This window comes from Chenopodium album, chromosome 23 (assembly GCF_948465745.1).
Source record: "Chenopodium album chromosome 23, dcCheAlbu1.1, whole genome shotgun sequence".
In the NCBI taxonomy this organism is placed as follows: Eukaryota; Viridiplantae; Streptophyta; class Magnoliopsida; order Caryophyllales; family Amaranthaceae; genus Chenopodium; species Chenopodium album.
The window spans coordinates 28,879,885-28,900,253 of record NC_137856.1 but is presented as its reverse complement, the minus strand read 5'-3'; the positions used below and the strand labels follow the sequence as shown (position 1 = coordinate 28,900,253).

At 33.8% G+C, this 20,369-nt stretch overlaps 3 protein-coding genes across 3 annotated transcripts; all 3 read left to right on the top strand.

Moving 5' to 3' along the window:
• The first annotated feature begins 1,170 nt into the window (after positions 1-1,170).
• LOC145607292 (uncharacterized) lies at positions 1,171-3,657 on the top strand. Its single transcript, XM_081662997.1, has one exon. It carries the CDS (start codon positions 1,171-1,173, stop codon positions 3,109-3,111), a length of 1,941 nt encoding a protein of 646 aa, XP_081519123.1. The 3' UTR covers positions 3,112-3,657.
• Positions 3,658-4,872: 1,215 nt separating this feature from the next.
• LOC145608735 (uncharacterized) lies at positions 4,873-8,249 on the top strand. The gene is made up of 4 exons (XM_081664341.1): positions 4,873-5,031; positions 5,634-6,114; positions 7,172-7,416; positions 7,500-8,249. Exons 2-4 carry the CDS (start codon positions 5,666-5,668, stop codon positions 7,736-7,738), a joined length of 933 nt encoding a protein of 310 aa, XP_081520467.1. The 5' UTR covers positions 4,873-5,031; positions 5,634-5,665; the 3' UTR covers positions 7,739-8,249.
• Positions 8,250-13,724: 5,475 nt separating this feature from the next.
• LOC145607291 (uncharacterized) lies at positions 13,725-14,099 on the top strand. The gene has a single exon (XM_081662996.1). It carries the CDS (start codon positions 13,725-13,727, stop codon positions 14,097-14,099), a length of 375 nt encoding a protein of 124 aa, XP_081519122.1.
• Positions 14,100-20,369: the final 6,270 nt, after the last annotated feature.

Here is a 20,369-nt window from a genome sequence, read left to right as displayed (position 1 = left end):
CCTTTCTTTTTGGGATCAATTCTGCAACTTCTAGATCAATAGATTAAATTTGCCAAGAACGAGAGTTGATTGAAATAAAATGCTAGACAAGGTTTTTAACATCATCCATGAATAAATGAATCTTATAAGTTTGTCGTTACCGGCGTTAGGGCTGTTCAATGTCGGATATCCAATCCGATCCGAAAATTCGGATATGGCCGATCCGAAAATTTCGGATATCCGAATTTTCTGATCGGATATCCTGATTTTCGGGTCGGATAGTCGGGTTTTCGGATCGGATCATCGGGTTTTCGGATCGGGTAGTTAAAATTCTTGGACAAATTTCGATCCGTATCCGATCCGAAAATCCGAAATTTTTTTCGGATTTCCGATCCGAAATATCCGAAACCTTAAAAACCGGATCGGATATCCGAAATTTCGGATCGGATCATCGGATTTTCGGATCGGATATTTTTGAACACCCCTAACCGGCGTTATCCATAAAATGTGAACAATAATGAAGCATTAAACATTACTCGTAATTTAATACTCCCTCCGTGTTTTTTTAAGTGATACATTTCCTTTTTTGGCAAAACAATACATTAAAATATTATATCTCTCTCCTCTCATGGTCCCCATCCAAACCACTACTACTTTTTTATTATATCTTTTCTCTCACATATATTACTTTTCAATAAACTATTAACCCCACTATCTTTCTTTAACAATTTTTTAATACTCCACTACCCCACTTACTTCTTATTTTATTTAAGTCAATTAAATTACCTAAAACTATGTGCCGATCAATATGTATCACTTAAAAAAACAAGGAGGAAGTAGAGTAATAAGAGTCAATAATTCAATATACAACCGTTGTTCTTTGTAAAGGGGAAGTACAAACACTTGTTAAAAGTAACCCAAAGAGTTGAAGCCAATGCCAAAAAGGAAACACATGGCATGACATCATGATACCCTCTTCAGAAATTAAGCCAAAATCCAGGGGCAAACTTAAAATTTTCTAACCCCCATTTCTCAAATTCAAATCAAATCAAACTTTTAAGATAATCCCTCTTTACTCCTTCCTAAACTTACACACTTCAGCTTCATCCATTTCTAATTCTCTCAAATCCCACAAAATTTCCCCAATTTAAATCAATGTAAATCCTCAGAAAAAATTAATTTAATCTTAGAATGATGAACACCAAATTTTCTGCATCAAAAATTCAAAGTAAAACAGAGAAAAAGACAAAAAATCCGAGCCCAAGAAGTCCATTAATGGTGAAAAATCTCAACATTTCATCTTCTTGTTCATCTTCATTTTCATCTGCAATTTCAACTTCAAGTGAAGCAGCAGCAGCAGCTCCTAAGGGCTGTCTCAGGTTTTTTCTGTCTAATTACTCTTCTACTGCTACTAAAAATGCTAGTAATAGAAAACCCAAATCGTTAATTGCTAGTAAAACCCCTAAAACTGCTCCTAATGCTAAGCGTTTGAAGGTTAAATTGAGTGAGAATGGTGGAAATTTAGTGAAAAATTGCAATAATTTGCGAAACCCAGAAAAACCCATTTCTGGAAATGTAAAGAGGTTGAAGAAAAACCCTCCTAATCCTTGTTTGTATTCTTGGAAATCTGGGAAAAAACCCAGCTCAAGATCTGATTTTTCAGTTGGTTCTGATGCTAGATTGTGTGAAAATGGTGTGAATTTTACTCCTGTAGGTAAAAATGGGAGTATGTCTGATTTGGTTGAAAAGGAGTCAAATTGTTGTGATTCAATTAGCCCTATTCCGCCTATACAGGCTTCAGTTTCGCCGGAGATACAAGGCGGTTCGACATCGGTGGTGAAAGCCACACCCACAACTTGTTATGCTGCTGGTCATGTTCTTTCTGGTGTTAGTGACAAGAGGAAATGTAGGCCTAGAGGATTGCTAACTATTGGAAATAATGACTTGTTTGGGTCTAGTAAAACTAAGGTGTTTAGGAGTGAAGATGAGGGTGTCCTAGGAAGTTTTAGCAAGCCTAGGGTTTCTCTTGTTCCTTATCCATCCGAGGCGTCGATGCAGTGGATATTATCTCCTTGTGATGAGAAGAGTGAGGACAAGTATGATGATCATGGTAAAAGTGGTGTGAGATTGAATGAGTGTGAAGTGGTGTTGTCTCCGAATTCAATTGGTTGTTCATCTTCACCTATGTCGAGTCTTGGGTTTTCGTCTGAGTTGTGCAATAGCAGTAGTTGTACAGCAACAAGTAGTGCAGCCACTACAATCTCTCATAGTAGTAGGAGTAGGAGCCCTGACTTTCGAGGTGTCCTTGGGCCTTCATTTGATCACTTGGTGCGTAGCCCCTCACCAACTTATCCTCTTTATGTGCCGAGTTCTAAGGTTGAAGTCTCACCTAAACAAGACAAATATCGACATGATCATGAAAAAAAAGCCACCCCACGTTCTGAAGATTCGATAGGAAGTGGAAATGTTATTCAAACCCCACAGTCGGATTCAAGTACAGAAAGCTTTGGATTGTCCCATTTGAGCAGGGATGAGATATCTAGACTGTGGTTTGAATCTGAACTTGATTCAGTGGCTGAAGTTCTCAGAAGAACTAGCTTATCTCCGGAATGTGATATGCCTGCAGTGGATTCACCAAAGATGAGCTTTGAGTTTAATCCGCTGATTAGACCAGATAATTCAATTGACCTTGCCAATTTCCGAAAAGCTATGGATAATCAGGCTTCTCCTGGGATTCCTGAATCATTACTCCGTAGTTTTCATGAGTCTGAGGTTAGGATATCGTGGAGAGAAGGATTATCTAGCCGTATATTTGATATGGATGAATTAGATTGCTGCAGATGCTTCTCTGACGAAGAAAATGATGCTGATAAATGCAATAATCCTTGTGAATCATATACACCCCCACAGGTTGCAGATACTGATTCCAATAAAATTCTGGACAATGCATGTGTCCCTAATATGTTAGTTCACAACAAAGACAGCATCAGCCAAGAGGATGTAGAAAGGTCCCCTTCTAAGGGAACGACTAGTCCATATCATGACTCAAGCAATGGTGGCGGAAGTGCAGATCATGTGGCAAAAGATTCAAGTTGGAATGTATGCTTTGAGAATCATCTGTTTCAAGTATGACACTGTTGCTGCGCTGCATCTCCTAGTCTGTACACTTTGTTCTAACGTTCCACTTCTTACATTAGTGTTATTTTACCCCCCTCAGTCATCTCTTTGTAGAGAATTCATCCCTTTTTTTTTCATACAACTTTTTTTTTTTTTTTTTTTTTTTTTAAATCACATTTCTTTTATAGATCTATTTTTTTATCTGACATGTTCTTTCATTTATCTTTGTGCTGAGATTATTTGGCATGTGTATTTTCTATTTATTTTTCAATAGCAGGTTGAGATTTCTTTTTTTTTTTTGAAGGGAGGTTGAGATTTCTTTATTTGTTATGGAAAATGCTTGAACAGCTACTCGTCTCTAACATATATATGGGGTGAACCAGTACGAAGCCTTTCAGTAAAAAGATATATAGTCTATGCTGGAATTGACAGGTGAACAAAGACAATTAAGGGGTGAATTAGTTTGATGTATCACAGCGAAATTCGGATAGTATGTGCTTAAAATGCAGGGAAACAAATAAAGAACTGAGGGGCAATACATTGATCTTAAATCAAACAAGTATAAGCATAAAGACTTTTGATCCATACAGTATACTACTGGGGTATATCAGAGCTTGGTGTCTTACCAACAGCAAAGAAGATCAAGATCTTGCCAAGATCCTTCTGGGATTACCTTTGCTGTCTGTTGAAAAGGTTAAGCATCACAGGTTGATATATTTGATTTGAACTAGCAATATTATTGTCTAATTGCGCAATCTAGACAAAGCTAGTATTTGCATATATACACAACAATTGAGCAAGGTGGTTTATGGTGTCAAAAATCCAAAACTGTCATTCACATGTAGCATTGTTTGGAGTAAACTAGAATTACCATAAGAATAGACATTGCTTTTTCCTGGAAGTTTGTATACCGATCCATTGTCTTACAAGTTCTCTTCTTGGTTAACTTTCAAACTTTAACTATAATTAAGCTCAAGATGGTTTGCTATAACATTATTCGTGTTTTAAGCCTTCAGCCATGACTTTGATCAAGGGCTTTTGTGCATTTAGAAATGTTTATTGTATGTCCAAGCATACAAGCAAAGAAGTCTGAGTTCCTTCTTTTCCCATCTACAAGCGATCCTAGTTTGCATTTCTCGATCCAAGTAGTGAATTCCTCTCGTGAAGCTTGAGCCAAGACTTCACCTATGGAAGTAGTAAGAAAAAAAATGTCATAATATAGGTTTTCTTTTCCAAAAAAAGGTTATGTTTGATAGTTTTACATCATTAATAAGAAAAATAAGATAGTGGTCATTGGAAAATGATAATGTTTTGTCATTATTTTCAGCTTTAGCAGACATTATCACTCGATTAATACATTTAATAACCAATGAATGCAAAGTACACAGACGGCTTATGTCATCCATTGAAGTATATGAATATGTAGGTTTGCACAAGATGCGTGCATTGAATACTACGGAGTATTAAGAATAGTTGAAACGTGACCATTGAAAAGAAACGCCTAAAAGAACAAATGTTATCGTTTTTCAAATACAGAGGGATAATATATTACAATATGAAATAAATTTTTCATATCGGGTTTTGGATTTTATGGTAATCGTAAACGTTAAAGTAATAAATTTGTAAATTAAAAAGAAACATCTAACAGAGAAAATTTGAGTAATTTTTAAAAAACTTAGGAAGTATAAACATGAGTCACCAATAGTCCTAGACTGTATGCAGGCTATTTGTAATGGATAAAATATTATTCCCTAAAAAAACCAAAAAAAAAAAAAAAAAAAAAAAAAGGAAAGAAAAAGGAAACGGAAGAACGTAGCCCTACTTGTCCTCTCTCTCACTCTCATTCTCACTGTCAGTTTCCCATTGAAGCGCACTCCTCGTTCTCCATAGAGGCGCCTTCTGATATATCTATCCTCCATTAAAGCAGCTTCTCAGGTAACTTCTTGTTTCCTATTGTAATCATCAAATTAATTTCACAATCTAGGGTTTTTAATTTAATTTGATTTCAGTATAGTGAATTGAAGGTTCAAATATGTGAACTGTTGGTTCTAATTACTAACGAGAAAAAGTTATGAGCCCAAATTTAATAATTGAATCAAATATGGTTGCTAATGTGTTGTAGAACCCTTTAATTTTAGGATTGAACTATAAATTTAGTGATTATGAGCCTAATTTAATAATTGAATAACATTCATTATTTAGATATTAGTATTAAATCGAGTCAAAATAAGTAAGCGAATAATTAGGATGAAAAAAGTTTGAATTTTTAGTTTTTGTTGTCCTGTTGGCTATGCTAGATATGCCCTTTGGAATGTTATAAGCTGAATTCATGCTAAAAATTGTACGAGTAGCATATTAGACTATAAACTTGGATAGATTTAAATTCCTTCTTTATAAACATACTAAATTGTAAGTTATTTCCATTAAGCTGTGTATACTGCTTGATTGTTTGCTGTGTAGCTGGATATAACTAGTGTTTTACGAAGTATGTTGCGGAAAATTAGATAATAATGTTTTTCAACACCTGTTAATTACAGGTCTTTTTTAACAGTAAGGAAACGGCAGCACCATGATACCATCAGACCCTTCGGAAAGACTCTCCCTTCTACGTCGAATCCAAGAGGGAGACCTAGTAATAGTCTATGAACGCCATGACCACATGAAAGCTGTCAAGGTAGTTGGAGGCGCAGTCCTGCAAAACCGGTTTGGAGTGTTTAAACACTCTGATTGGATTGGTAAGCCATTTGGGTCCAAAGTATTCAGCCACAAGAAGGGGTTCGTTTACTTGTTGGCACCAACTCCAGAATTGTGGACATTGGTTCTAAGCCACAGGACTCAGATTTTGTACATAGCTGATATTAGCTTCGTAGTTATGTACTTGGAGATAGTTCCAGGATGTGTCGTCCTGGAGTCTGGTACAGGTAGCGGCTCTCTTACGACTTCACTTGCCAGGGCCGTGGCACCGATGGGTCATGTGTATACATTTGATTTCCATGAGCAAAGGGCTGCTTCAGCTAGGTAATTTTACCTTCAAATGTATTGTTTTATTAATCAATTAAACTTAGTTAATTATCTTGAATGTTACTTGCATTCCTGTTAGAAGTACTGCTGGAAATACAACTTGCTTCTTAGATTATCTTGAATGGTATGGTGAACCCAAAAATGTGAATGATAGTTGGGCTTGTGCACTTGAACATTTACTCTGTGGCTGAGCTTGAAGCTTATTGCTTTTAGGCTCCATTTATTTTGGTGGAAAACAATTTCATGGAAGATGATTTCCATTCATTCGTCCATTTTCCTTTGTTTCTTTGTTCAAGGGTGGATATTAATTGTCCCAAATTTGAAGAGTTTCTTTGAAGAGAAGGAAAACCATTTTCCTTTTGTAAAGAAAATATGCCACATTTTCCTCTAACTCCTTGCTTTTCTATTTTCTCTCCTCTATCTTTCCCCTCCCTTTTACTCACATTTTCCTTTTTCTCCATAGTTTTTTCTTTAATCAAACAAAGGAAAATCCTTTTTACAATAATGTTTTCCATTGAAATTTTTTTCTTTAGAAAATGATTTTTCCTGAAAAATATTTTCAATCAACATAAGTGGAGCTTATAGTGTATAGATGTAAAGATTGTGGCAATTGACTGAGATAAAGCTATAGTTGGTGATGGTTATTGTAACATTACATCTTAATAGCTGTTGTACTTCTTGTGTTGCTGGGGCCCGGGGGGAGGGTGGAGAGTTGGGAGTGTTGCTCCGTTTTCTTTTATACTTTTGACTCATGTTTACATGGGAAGGGATTTTTATGATGTTTAACTATGCTTATGTCTCATGCCTGGAAGTTAGCCATTGAAAGAACTCTTCATTGGAGTCTGTAAATTAGGTTATGTTTGCTGCAAATAGGGTTTTTTTAAGTTCAGCAAGTGAAATTATATCCATAATAATAATAGTAATACTAATAAAAAATTTTGAGCAGTACATATAAAGAAAAAGAACTGCAAATAGGATAGTTTTTTTTTTTCTTAGTTGATCTTAGCATGGTCACTTACGAAATAGCTTCTCACTGTGTGATTTTATTTGTCAGGGAGGACTTTGAGAAGACAGGAGTGAACAAGCTAATTACAGTAGGAGTTCGAGATATTCAGGGTGAGGGATTTCCCGATGAACATGTTGGACAGGCTGATGCTGTTTTCTTAGATTTGCCCCAACCTTGGCTTGCAATCCCATCAGCCGGAAAGATGTTGAAACCAGATGGGATTTTGTGCTCATTCTCGCCTTGCATCGAGCAAGTACAACGATCATGTGAAACTCTCGGATTAAAATTTACAGGTAGGTTTATCTGTTAGCTTGATATAATTTCAAAAATCTTACGATCCTTTTCCCTGTTATTAAGATTAGTTTCTTACTCATAGATATAAGAACATTTGAGATACTCCTTCGAACATATGAAGTTAAAGAAGTAAGAGCTGAACTGGGTAAAGGAGATGAGGGTTTCTCCTTTAGATCACCACCTCATAAGAAAAGACAACATTCAACTGAAAAAGGTGATGCAGTGGAAGCTTCTGGTGCTGCAACAGTCATGGCTAAGCCATGCAGCGAAGGAAGAGGCCACACAGGTTACTTGACATTTGCTAGACTGAAATGCCTTTAATAAGGCCAAGCTTCTATTTTGCATGGAGGGCTCTCTTCTGATAGACACAGGAGACACAATGTGCATTCATAAGGAGTTTCTGCTTGCAGAATCAATCAATGCACCGATGTTGGGAATGGGTGCTGTGGATGTGCGCAGACTTATATGAAACAGACCAAGCAAGTGATTGCTGAACTAAGAAACACTTTTGAGAAAGGCAATTTGAACTAAGAAACACTTTTGAGGAAGGCAATTTTGAGACTTTTTGGGCACAATTTCGGGTTAATTATTGCAAGTCAACATACAAATGATCTCCTGCTAATACGATACCCCGATTTGTTTTTATTTTTCACTAGCTTAAATCCCGTGCAATGCACGGTTGTTAAATACTTTTGAAAATAATATTATAAAAATTATATATGTAGAATGAATTATGTATTAAAAATATGGTGTATGTTAAAAACAAAAACATGCAAGAGAAAATATTTAAATTACATGTAATATTTATAATGGAAAGTTTAATACTTTTGGAAAGGAATTATATTTTATATAAATTAAATTCCATAATTCAGATACAATTTTTTTTCCCCAAGTAACAATGATTTAATTTATATTAAGAAGGTACTTTTGGAGGGAAAATTTTTAATGCAATATTGACAAGTGTCTTTTTTATTCGCTTTTAGTATTATGTAATTGATGATTTACAGGACTTTGAACTTTTAAGATATATCTAGTTTTCACAGGCCAGTTCTGTAGCTCAAAAACTGTAAAATTTTGTTGTTCTCTACTCCTTTTTTTTTCATGGAAATGTCTTCACCAAATTTTGAGTACCCTAGTACGTCTTTACATCTTAAGGTGCTTGTCTTTTAGAGTGTCTGCTTTGTAATTTTATTTCAATTCTTGTTGCCATTTAGTAGGTGGTAATAAATAGCGGTAATGATTAATTCTTTTCATATGTACCATTTTATTTATAAATTTTCATACCATTCATTACCGGATTGAAGGGTGGTAGTACATGCCTACATGGTACTTCTTCCGTTCTTTTTTATTTGACCCGCTTTGACTTTTACACTATTCATCATCCCTCCTTTGACCGTCTTTTGCGAATAATGTGTAAGGAAAAACATATTAATGTGGGATCTTTTTGAATTCGTCTCAATAAGTACTATCATAATATATAACTTTTATAATTTTTACTTATGAAGAATTAAAGTTATTTGTCGTTAAAGTTTTGCATTGGTAAGCGTGATTAAAGAAACAGGTCAAGTAAAAAAGAACAGAGGAAGTATTGTTTATTATATAAATGCATTATAATTACAATTATGGTTTGGGTTAAATATAATACTATGTAGTATGTAGGCATGTAGCCATTGGATGTTATCAAATGTTAAAGAGAATATTACTTGTTTAAGTTGAAGAGTACAAGGATGAAAGTTTCTCCAAATTAATATTCACTGTAGTCAACTAATTCTTAATTGAAACTATATTCAATTGATTTCTTCATATCTCTATCAAAATTGCATAATCCAGTCTATCAACATCCTAATGACATTAGCGCTGCTAATTTATATTTAAATTAATGGATATGTGGTCAACCATGCCATTGTCAAACTCTCATAATCAAGTTTATCTCATATATTAGTATACATTAAATGGGTAGTATTTCAAATTTGGAATTTACATAGTCCTAATTTATTTCATTTTAATTTGATTTTGAGTCTTAAATTGACCAATAAACTAAGAGTCTAATGTTTTTAACTTCCTTGCTTTAACATTAGCACGCAAGTGCTGATCGATCTCTCCATCCTATAATGTTGTAATTTTTTTATATTTTAATTTTATGGATCGATCTCTCCATCCTATAATGTCGTAATTTTTTTATATTTTAATTTTATGGTTTTATATAATTATATGATCATACAACAACATATACGTAGTAGTAAACACAATTTAATTAAATACAAACAAAAGTGTATTGTATTCAGTAAAAATTGAAGTACATGCACAATACTATAAAAATGCAAGAATATTACTCTATAAACCACAAAAAAATTATCACTATCACATTTTTTAAGAAAATTAAACTATTTTAGAATATGAAAATTTTAATGTTGATAAAATCTCAACCTAATAAGTAAAGATAATGCCTAGCAAAATAACAACCTCCGTAAAGTCAACATTACAAATTTTAAATAGTAGTTGAGTACGTACCAACATTACTCGTTAGTCGTTACTACCCTGTACTATTTATGGGAATACAAGAACATTACGAAGTTTCTATTGTCGTCATTAATTTTTAATATCTGTGAAGTTTATATTAGATCAAGTTTACATCTTAATCTTCTACATTAACATGTGTTACGTGTACTTTTCTTTCAGCCATCAAAGAATCCAAGCAGCCATAATAACCCGTTTTACTCCGTCTTTATTAATTATAATCTAGACTTTGTCAAAGTAGAAAATTGATTAACCTGTTTCTATACTTTGATTTAGATAGAGCGATAAATTTAACAATCATAAATTTTCATACAAATTCTATTTTATAATTTACACTAGTTCTTAAAGTCTCAATACATTTCAGTGAAAGATAAAAACTTTACCAACTAAATTAGATGTCATGAAGTATAATCGTTTTGAGTACCTGAAATCAATATATGTTATGTGACGAAACTTCCGTTCACCAGTTCATGATTGACATTTTGCTACTTAAGAAAACGAAATAAAATGGCGTGTATTATGCCCCGTTTATTTCAACGGGAAAATAATTTATAATTAGCCAGCTGGCTGATCATACTAAACCTCCAAGACGAAGTCTACCAAAACGAAAGATATACATAAACGAAGCATATTACTATAAATTCATTATTTTTTTACTACTATAACTATCCTAATAACAGATAAGTCTTCTAGATTAAGAAGAAACTATGTCATACTTTTTAGTTGGCATGTTGTTTTCATTATCATCTGAACTAACCAATCCTCTTCTCCCAACTTAAGAGAAGTTCTTTACTATAATGATTATGTTAAAGGCAACGCTTATATTTGACTGTAAGAATTAAATATACGCTCAACATTATACTATTTACAAGTATTAGAATGTGTTTCATTTATATATGATCTTGTTTTATCTCATTTGTATTTATTTGAAATTACTACAACTTAATAAAACTAATTAGAATTGTAAACTGGTGTAACTCTTATCAAAATTTGTTTTTCCTAAACTTCTCTTATCTGAACTTATTAGATAAGTGAAAATATGGTCAACAGAACACGTCCTTAATTTAGGAAAAGAGTTGGATAAGGATTCGATGATAAAAATCACACATTGATATATGTAATAAAATTTTTGGTTTATGCATAATACTTCCCATTTTACTTATATATGGAGTACATTCAATCCTTAATGTATTTATCTTTCTCTTATCATAATATTATGTAATTCGAAGTACTTGCCTGTAATTGTGTTACTACTATCATGATACATATTGATAGGGATTGGATCGAGTGGTCTCATATATTTAGATGCCTTGTACTAAGAATAATATGAAAAATTAAATTAAATTAAATTAAATTAAATTTAGTAACCCCAAATTAAATTTGATAACAAGTATGAATGTCAACATGAAAAATGTCAAATTAATAAGAAAAAAAAAAAAAAAAGAGTGACTCATGTCTCTAATGTACTCTCCAATTTATAATACAAATGAGTGAATGACATAATTGAAAAAATTGGATTGAGGGAGGATCATACTACTGTAGTACTGTATGAAGATGCATAATTTCCATGTAATACTCGAGAGCATAGGTGTATGAGAAGGAAAATGTAAAAAAAGCATAATTTTACACCCGATTGTATAATAAATGAACATTCTAGTTCTAGTAAGGATGAGCAATCGAACCCATATCATTTGCGTGTGGATGGAAAGAATAAATTTAACTTAGCTTGTAGCAAGAGCAACACTTTTCCGAAGGTTCCAAGAAGAAAATGAGTATATTATTGGATGATCCAATATAAATTTGTCAGCTGTGCTGTAATGATTCTCGGTCAATAATAAATATGATTAACATATATTTTGATCAACTGATTTCCAAACGTGTAACCTTTGTTGGGTCGTGTAACAAATCATCTAAAATATGTCACATTTTCATGTCACTTTACTTTATATTCATTTCATAAAGTTAATATCCAATCAATTTCTTGAACCACTTTGTTAGCTTTAATGATTATTCATCAGTATAAAATTTTGATAAATGAGTTATAAAGAAGTCAAGAAGAAGGCAATGTTTTGATTTGATGAATGAAGAAAATTCTACATCTAATGGAATTATAAAGAATGAAGATGAGAGAGTGAGGGTTAGCTCAAGTGGTTAGAGCTTCCCTCCCGATTTCATGAGATCTTGGGATCGATTCTCACCCCCCGCCTTTTGTGGCTCTCTAAAAACAAAAACAAAAAAAATAAAGAATGAAGAAGAAGACTTAGCTTGATTCTTCATTATAAAGAGACTAATAACTATGTCATTTGTATGGTTGTATTTTCTAAGTGTTATGTCACCTAGTCTAGATCAAATGTGATGGCCATAAATTAACAAGCCTAGGTCCTTTTATGGGCCATATTAAGTTCCAAATCACAACTAACACCACCTGACGGCGCCTATATAAGGTAAAAGGCAAGAGGTAAAAAAAAAAAAAAAAGAACGTTATAAATCAACCTACAGTATAAACTGTAAGTAGCACCTGATAAGTTGATTAAACTACACAAATGTGAGTAATTTACAAAAATTTTAGATATAATTGTATTACATTCGTTTCTAAAGCTTTGACTCATTTACTATTCATGTGTTCACAATACAATAACTTTAACCACATTCTATGATTTATACAATATATATATATATATATATATATATATATATATATATATATATATATATATATATATATATATATAAAAAGCGTGTAAGATCTTATTAGATTTCCCTAATTATAAAATTTTTAAAATATCAACTTTTTATAATTTTTACTTTTACATTGTCAAAAATATTTATGGTAAAAGATGTTCATTAGAGATTTGTTAGGAAAGATATTATCATATCTTTAGGATATATTATTTGATTATGCAAGATATATTTCTAGTTTATCTTAGGAAAGGTTTGTTAGTTTCCTAAGCTTGATAGGATTTGATATAATCTCTTGCTTGGAGCCCAAGGGGCAAGACTTGTATAAATATTTTTGTTGGTAGAATGTTTTGATCAAGAAATATAATTCTAAATTCTTCTAATTCTCTTAATATTATCAAGATTGCACAATGCAAAAGTGAATCGAACTTTTAGGAACCGAGGGAGTACTATAATTTGACTAATGTAATTATCACCTGAACATGATTAAAAACCAAATTAAACCACACAATACCTGATTTGAATGATTCTTATGCCACTATTAGTAGAACATGCAATTTATTTATTTAAAGACCATATACAACCTTTTTTTTTTTTTTTTTTTTTTTGAAACATAAAGACCATATAAAACTCGTTACAAGCCTTCCATCACTAATAAAATTTTAAATACATAGCATAAAATATATTCGTTACCATTTATGCTCATAATATTATTAAAAAAATAATAATAATAAAAGTTAGCCATGTACCTCTCATAAATCTGACCATAACATAACAAAATATTAGTCCAAACCAGTTGGCTCATTTGATAATCCAGCCAAAATAAAAAATTTACATAACATTATTCCAATCAATTATTGTATATATTATATACCAAGTATATATTTGTTTGTTCGCTTTCAATTCAAATATACATAATTTAAAAATTCAATATTGATCTCTTAGCATAACATCTAAGTCAAATAAACGTCCTTATAATGGAATACTCACCAAACCCTCCCAACAAAACCAAAACACATTGCAAAAGAAACCTCTAACTCCTTAACCTCAAAGCACAACCTCCCTTCTTCTTCTTCTTCAAAACAAATTAACAAAATCGTGGTTTCGAAAAATGGAGGGATTAATTCCTATGGTGTATAAGGTCATTAAGCGAAACAGGGTTCGTAGGCAATACCGGTGTCTTTCTGTAGGAGCGGCACAAACGTACAACATAGCTGATTTTTATGATTATGGTAATGAACGTGAACATGAACAAGGTGGAACATTTGATGTTGTTACACGGTCGGAACCTCGTGGGGGCGTGTTCGATGGAAGAAGTCATGGGCATCGACGGTATGGGTCTACCGGAGAGTATGGGTATAATTTCAACTATGATCATGATAATGAAGTTTATGGTGTTGGTAGGAATTCTAGCTCTCCTCCTAAGCAAATTATGAAGAGATATAGAAGTCATAGAATGTTTTCTTGCTTAACAGGTGGTATGTAATTTGATTTTTTTTTTTTACAAACTTCTTTTTTGTTTTTGGAATTGTGTAATATTATGAACAAAGGTTTGATTTGTTCCACAAATTGTATAAATTTCACCCCTTTTTTTAAAGAAAGAAAGAGGGTTAAAAACTTGTACATATCAATTATAAAGTCATGATCATGAGTTAATGTGATTGATTAGTGGGAAAATGATTGTAATATACAATGATTAAGATTAGTTGAATAAGACATGTTTGCTTAATTGGCTTTGCAATAATTTTTGTTGGTTTTTTCCAATTTGTTTATGGGTTGGGCGGTTTAAATTTTATTTGGTGAAGAATTCACCTAGAAATAAACTTTGGTCAGCCACTTCAAATGACTAACAAGTACCATCACATCTATGTGCAATTACAAACCTCTCACTCTCAAAAGTTTGGATTATTGGCGTTTTTAGTATGTCAATGGATACCAATAGCTATTGTTTTTCTCGTTTTATTTTATTCTGTTAATTTATTTAATTTGTTTTGATGGTCGTGCCTCGTGTCTTCTTTTACCAATTTCGCAAACTAGTAGATTTATCTATCAAAAGGATAGCCTCGTCTTTTTTAAGGGGGCATGAAACACATTTAGGAAGGAATCTCCGGTCCCTTGATCCCAATTATAGAAGTCGCTCAATAATAGGACTAAGATATCACCATGTATAAGAAGACTTTTTCAGAGCAGCCACTCAAAAGAACTATGTCATCAAAATTAACTTATGTGCAATTTGCCTTAAACTATAATTGATTAGTACTCCCTCCGTCTTTTTATTAATGCCCACTTTTTATGATTTATTATTCAAATACTTCCTCCGTTCTTTTTTACTTGACCCGCTTTGACTTTCACACTATTCACCACCCCTCCTTTGACCGTGTTTTATGAATAATATGTAAGAAAAAACATATTCATGTTGATCATTTTGAATTCGTCTCAATAAGTACTATCATAATATATAACTTTTATATTTTTCAATTATGGAGAATTAAAGTTATTGCTTGTTAAAGTTTTGCATTGACAAGCGTGATAAAAGAAACAGGTCAAGTAAAAAAGACAGAGGAAGTAATAAAGAGAAAGTGGACATTAAAATAGAGACGGAGAGAGTAACAATTATTTCAAGCGTAGATTTTCTTGTATCTAGTTATTATTATATTGATGTTATTGTGTACCTTTATTTCAAACTAGATATGTTTATTTTTAAAATTTCTAACCTGAGACTTTGGTCCTTTTATATTTGAGCTCATATGTTTGACTGACTGAACCTGTCTTTGGCATAAATCTACTTTTCTATTGAATAGTTACAGATTTTGTCTTTTAGAAAAATCATTACAAAGATTACCGGACATTCAAATTCAATGTATATTTCCTTTTAGAAAATTATTCAATGTAAACAAGAAATCAATTTGGAATAGGTATTATTAATACATATTTCAATCAACGTTACAACTTACAAATATAACTTGCGTAGTTGTGTGGTTGTAAGTCGATAGTACTCTGAATAAGATATAAAATATTACCTCCATTACTTTATACTTTGTAAATGCAACAAAGAGGTATTTTTTGTGAGATTAATAAGTTTCTGGTGCGGCCAGCCACACAGTGCGGCAAGGTGCCACATCAGTACCCCCTCTAGTAATCTCTCCAGCAACCCCTCTAGTAACTCTACTTAAGTAACCCCTTAAGTTACTCATTAAGTAACCTCTCTAGTAACTTGACTTAAGTAAACTCTCTAGTAACCCTTAGTAACCCCCCCCCTAGTAACCCCTAGTAGCAAGGGCGGAGCCAGGAAGGGGGGGGGGGGCTGGTGGAGGCCGGCCCCCCGTGGCCCAATAGGTAGTATGTATATTTTGTAGGCTGGCCCCCATAAAATTCTAATAAGTGGTAAATACTTAGCTTATATACTATGTTGCCAATGATTGCTCAGTTGGTAGTTGGAATTTATATGGTAAGAGAGGTCTCAAGTTCGACTCCCCACTTAAGCATTTTTTTTAAAAAAAATTTTTTTTGTTAACTTTATCAAATCTTGGCCCCCTTAGATTTTTATTCCTGGCTTCGCCCCTACCTAGTAAACCCCTTAGTGACCTGATGTGTGTCATAAATGGCACACATTTGATGAGCATTTAGGTCATTTCTATTCTCTTTTCATAGCTTTCATGCTTAATAAGTGCTTAGTTTTATGCTTTGTTGCTTAGTTTTACCTTTCTTCTCTTATTTTGTAGCTTTTGTGCTTTTCGTTGGTTTTCTAGTCTTTTCTTCTTTATTTGCTCTATTTTCGTGGTTGTAGGTATTGGACGAGGTTCGGGTCGTGATTTTGGTGATCCATTATGGTGGAAGAAGCTTTAGGATCAAGTTCATGGAGTTTGGGAAGCTCAAGATGCAAAGAAGTGGAAGTTCCAAGTCTTGGCTCTTCTCTTGTGCTCCTTTCAAAGGAAGTGTGTGCCCTCAATATTAAGCCTTAGCTACTGCCTACCTTGTCCTCCATCACCATCATAAATCATGTGTGCACCCCTTGAGCTTGAAGAGTTGAAGATTTGAAGAAACCCAGCTGAGTGCGGCCGCACGCGCAGAATGTGCGGGCGCACACGAGGGATGTGCGGCCGCACACCATGGTTGTGCGGGCGCACATCATGGTTGTGCGGGCGCACACCCCCTGTTGTGTGGCCGCACCAACGTGGGTCTTTTCCGATCGGATTTCGACGATTTTCTCTCTCTTCTTATACCTATTTGAACCCAATTTTTGTAAGAAGTTTTCATAATAGAATTAGATCATATTCTTAGCTTAGTTGAGAGCTTCTCTCTCTAGATTTAGGGGTTAGTTTTAGGAGTAGATTTTAGAGAGAGAAAGTGAAGAATTTCAATGGTGATTGAGAGATTGAAGATTCAATGGTGATAATTGTATTGGAGATCTACTCTATTATCAATGAGCATTTCTAAACTCTATCTCATTTATTGTTTTGTTTAGTATTCATGTTTAGATTGTTTGATTTTGATTAGATTTTGATGATTTGATGATTGATGTTTGATTAGAGTTATTGTTCTTCTTTGATTGTTGATTCTTTGATTGTAGATTGTTGATTTCTTAGTTGTTTGTTGAATTGATGATGTTACTAGAGTAGTTGTTTGGTTAGGGATTTGGTGAAGCTTGTATAATGTAATGAATTGATGTAGATTGGGGATTTTGATGGAGTTGATGATGTGATTAAATTGGTTAATTGATTATGTGCATGTGTGTGTTTGATTTAGGCTTGATCACCCTTGTTATTCACACTAGATTGCATTGTAAGTTCACATTGATACGGACCATTGATTTGTGGCTTGCATTTACACGATTGAGGTGTCTTGTGATGTTTCCTAGCTAGAGTTTATCGTAGTTGACGCTAGTTAGACCTCTAGGAGAATAGCTTGATATGCTCTTTTGGTTGCATAATTGATCTTCCCTCACATTGCTTGACTTAGTCAACTTCCTAAACCAATTTGCATTGTTCATTGCTATTATAAGTGAATCATAATCCCTAGCATTTTACTTGTTTGGTTTCTTTGTCTTAGTAGTTGTTAGTGTCCTCTTTTACCCTTCGTCTTCGACCTAGCTTAGGCACATAATTGGAAGCACTTAGACATTACCGTTCCTTTGGGTTCGACCCTTGACTTACCTCTATACTTGTATTTAGGTTTGTTGAGTGTTTATAAATTTTGTTTGGCTTAGGGAGAATTAGCCCAACGACCTAGTTTTCCCCACGTCATGACCCCTAATCAAGTATGTAACCCCTAATGCTACACCACCTCAAAGCCTTAAACTCCACCACACCACCACCTGCTGCACCTCACTCATCACACAAACCATTGCCCCACACCACCACCACACGCCACTAGGCCCAGCCCCAAACACCACGCCACCAGCCCCTAACCCACGCCACCTACCTCTAACCCACGCCACACCCAACCAAACTATAAAAAAAAAAAGAAAAAAAAATCTAGTTTTACCTTAAAATTTAACATGGCTTCAAATTCACTTTAAAATGGCTAAAATGACTAAATTCGGCCATGAAAACTCTAGATGGCTAAATTTAGCCTTTAAAACCTCGAACTTTTTTTCCGGCGACGAAGTCACCAAACCACCATTATTCACCACGGAGTTCTGACGAACGAACCACGAAGAGGAAGACGACGACTATCGTACGATGGTGCGAAATTTGTGTTCACTGAGATGAAGGACCTAGCGTGGCTGTGTGGGCTTGGAGAAGAAGAAAAGAGGAGAGAGAAAGAGGAGAGGGAAAAGAGAGAAAAAAATTAAAAAAAATGTAGCTGGCCGCACGCTGTGGCCAACCACATGAAATTTTGTGTTGTGAGTTATACAAAAATCATTTATACCAACTAAAAAATAACGGAGATACCTTACAAAAAAAATAAAAATAAATAATGGAGGTAGTAATCAGAAGTTTGGAACGGTTATAGGCTTGACTTGTTGGGTGCTTGTGTACATCCATCATGGGCAAGTAGATATTTAATTTCTTTGAAACCTTAGTGCTCTCATTATTATTGTTATACGCTCTTAAATGGACTATCTGTGAGCTGTCAATAATGGGTTTTTTAGTAGCGGATTTTGTGTTCAGTAGATTCCTACACAACTTCATCTATATTATCAAAGGGCTTAATAATGATTTGTTTCTTAGGCATAGATCCAAAACTATGTAAGACCAGTGTCTTTTGTATTAATAGTGAGAATTGTTAGTGTATTATTCAGCCTAATACTTTAGGATATTTGTATAAATTTTTAGTGCTCGTCGTCCATTGGTTTTTATGAATCTATTAAAGAAAATTTCATAGTGTCATTCTGTATAATTTTCCTTGCCTTCTTTCCTATTTATTCTTCTCAATCTCTACATTTTTTTGTTTCCAATAGGCACTCATGACCCTAACATCTTTGAATTAGATTAGGGTTGTAGGCTGAGCCGTAGTCCTCCAAATACTTGATACGTGCATTATTGCTTCTTTTTTTGTGTGTGTGTGCGCGCGCGCGTGCGTGTGTAGAGAGCTACAAAGACGGGAGTGAGAATCAATCCCAAGATCTCCTGGAATCGAGAGGGAAATCTAACCACTTGCTCACTCTTGATTATTGCTTGATTATTTGCTTCAACTTTGTTAAAAAGTTCATCGGGGCTATAGTTTGTGCCAACTTTGAAGATGTTATTTTACCGGCAAAAAGTGAATGAGTGATCACTTTCAAGTCTTTTCAAATTTCAATAGTTGGCAGTTTGCACTTGATTAACTCAGAAGTAGTTCTTCCATTCTGCTTTGGTTTGCTTAAAGTGTTGCTTTATGGTATTTTTAGGGGCCACTTGGTTAATTAGGGGTCTACAAGAAAGGGAAAGAGGATAGGGTCTGTTTTGATTGATTGAATTGAGCTGAGCTAAATTAAACTGAATATTTTATGAAAGAATGAAATTAATAACTGAACTGGACTGAATTTTTTATGAGAGAAGGAAATTAAGAACTAAACTGAACTGAAAATAATTTGAAAAGAACAAGTCCTTAGTACCCATGTTTTATGTTTCCCTTTTATTTTCTTTTGTTTGACACTTCAAATTTTGCAAAGCAAGATTTAAATCCCATTTCCAACCTTCTTACAAGATCAGGGAAATTTTTCAAAAAATAAAAAGATGAGGGAAGGATGTATACAATGCTATCCAGAAGTTTTACATGTTTATTGGTGGTTTTGATATTTGTGAAAATTGGTTATGGTTAAATCGAATAACTTTTCGTAGAGTCTTGCTCGAATCAATCGTTTATACTAAAATTACCAAAAAATTATAGGAGTCTTGGTCATTTTTAACAAGAACTTTTAATCCAGAAATAAAGCAGCCCACCCGGACCAGCCTACCTCTCATCCCGGTTATTTCGTAGGTCGGTCCAAGCTCCTCTGCCCTACCTAGCCCGACACAAAAACCAAATTGGACTGATCCATCGATCACATAGAACAATCACATAGGCCCTAGGTGTAATAATAGAAAGAGAAGGAATGAAAATTCCTTGTGTACTTGTATAGGATCATTGGATTTTGAAAATCAGTGACTTCTATAAAATTCATAGAGGCCACTTGCTTATAAACATTGAGAGTGATGTAATATGCAGGCCATCTTGCTTTATGGATCTTGAGAGTGATTTAATTTGTAGGCAAGTGCAATGATATGAACATGTTTGTTGATGGTCATCTAATCACTAGAACCATATTCTAATATACTCAAAATATATAGAA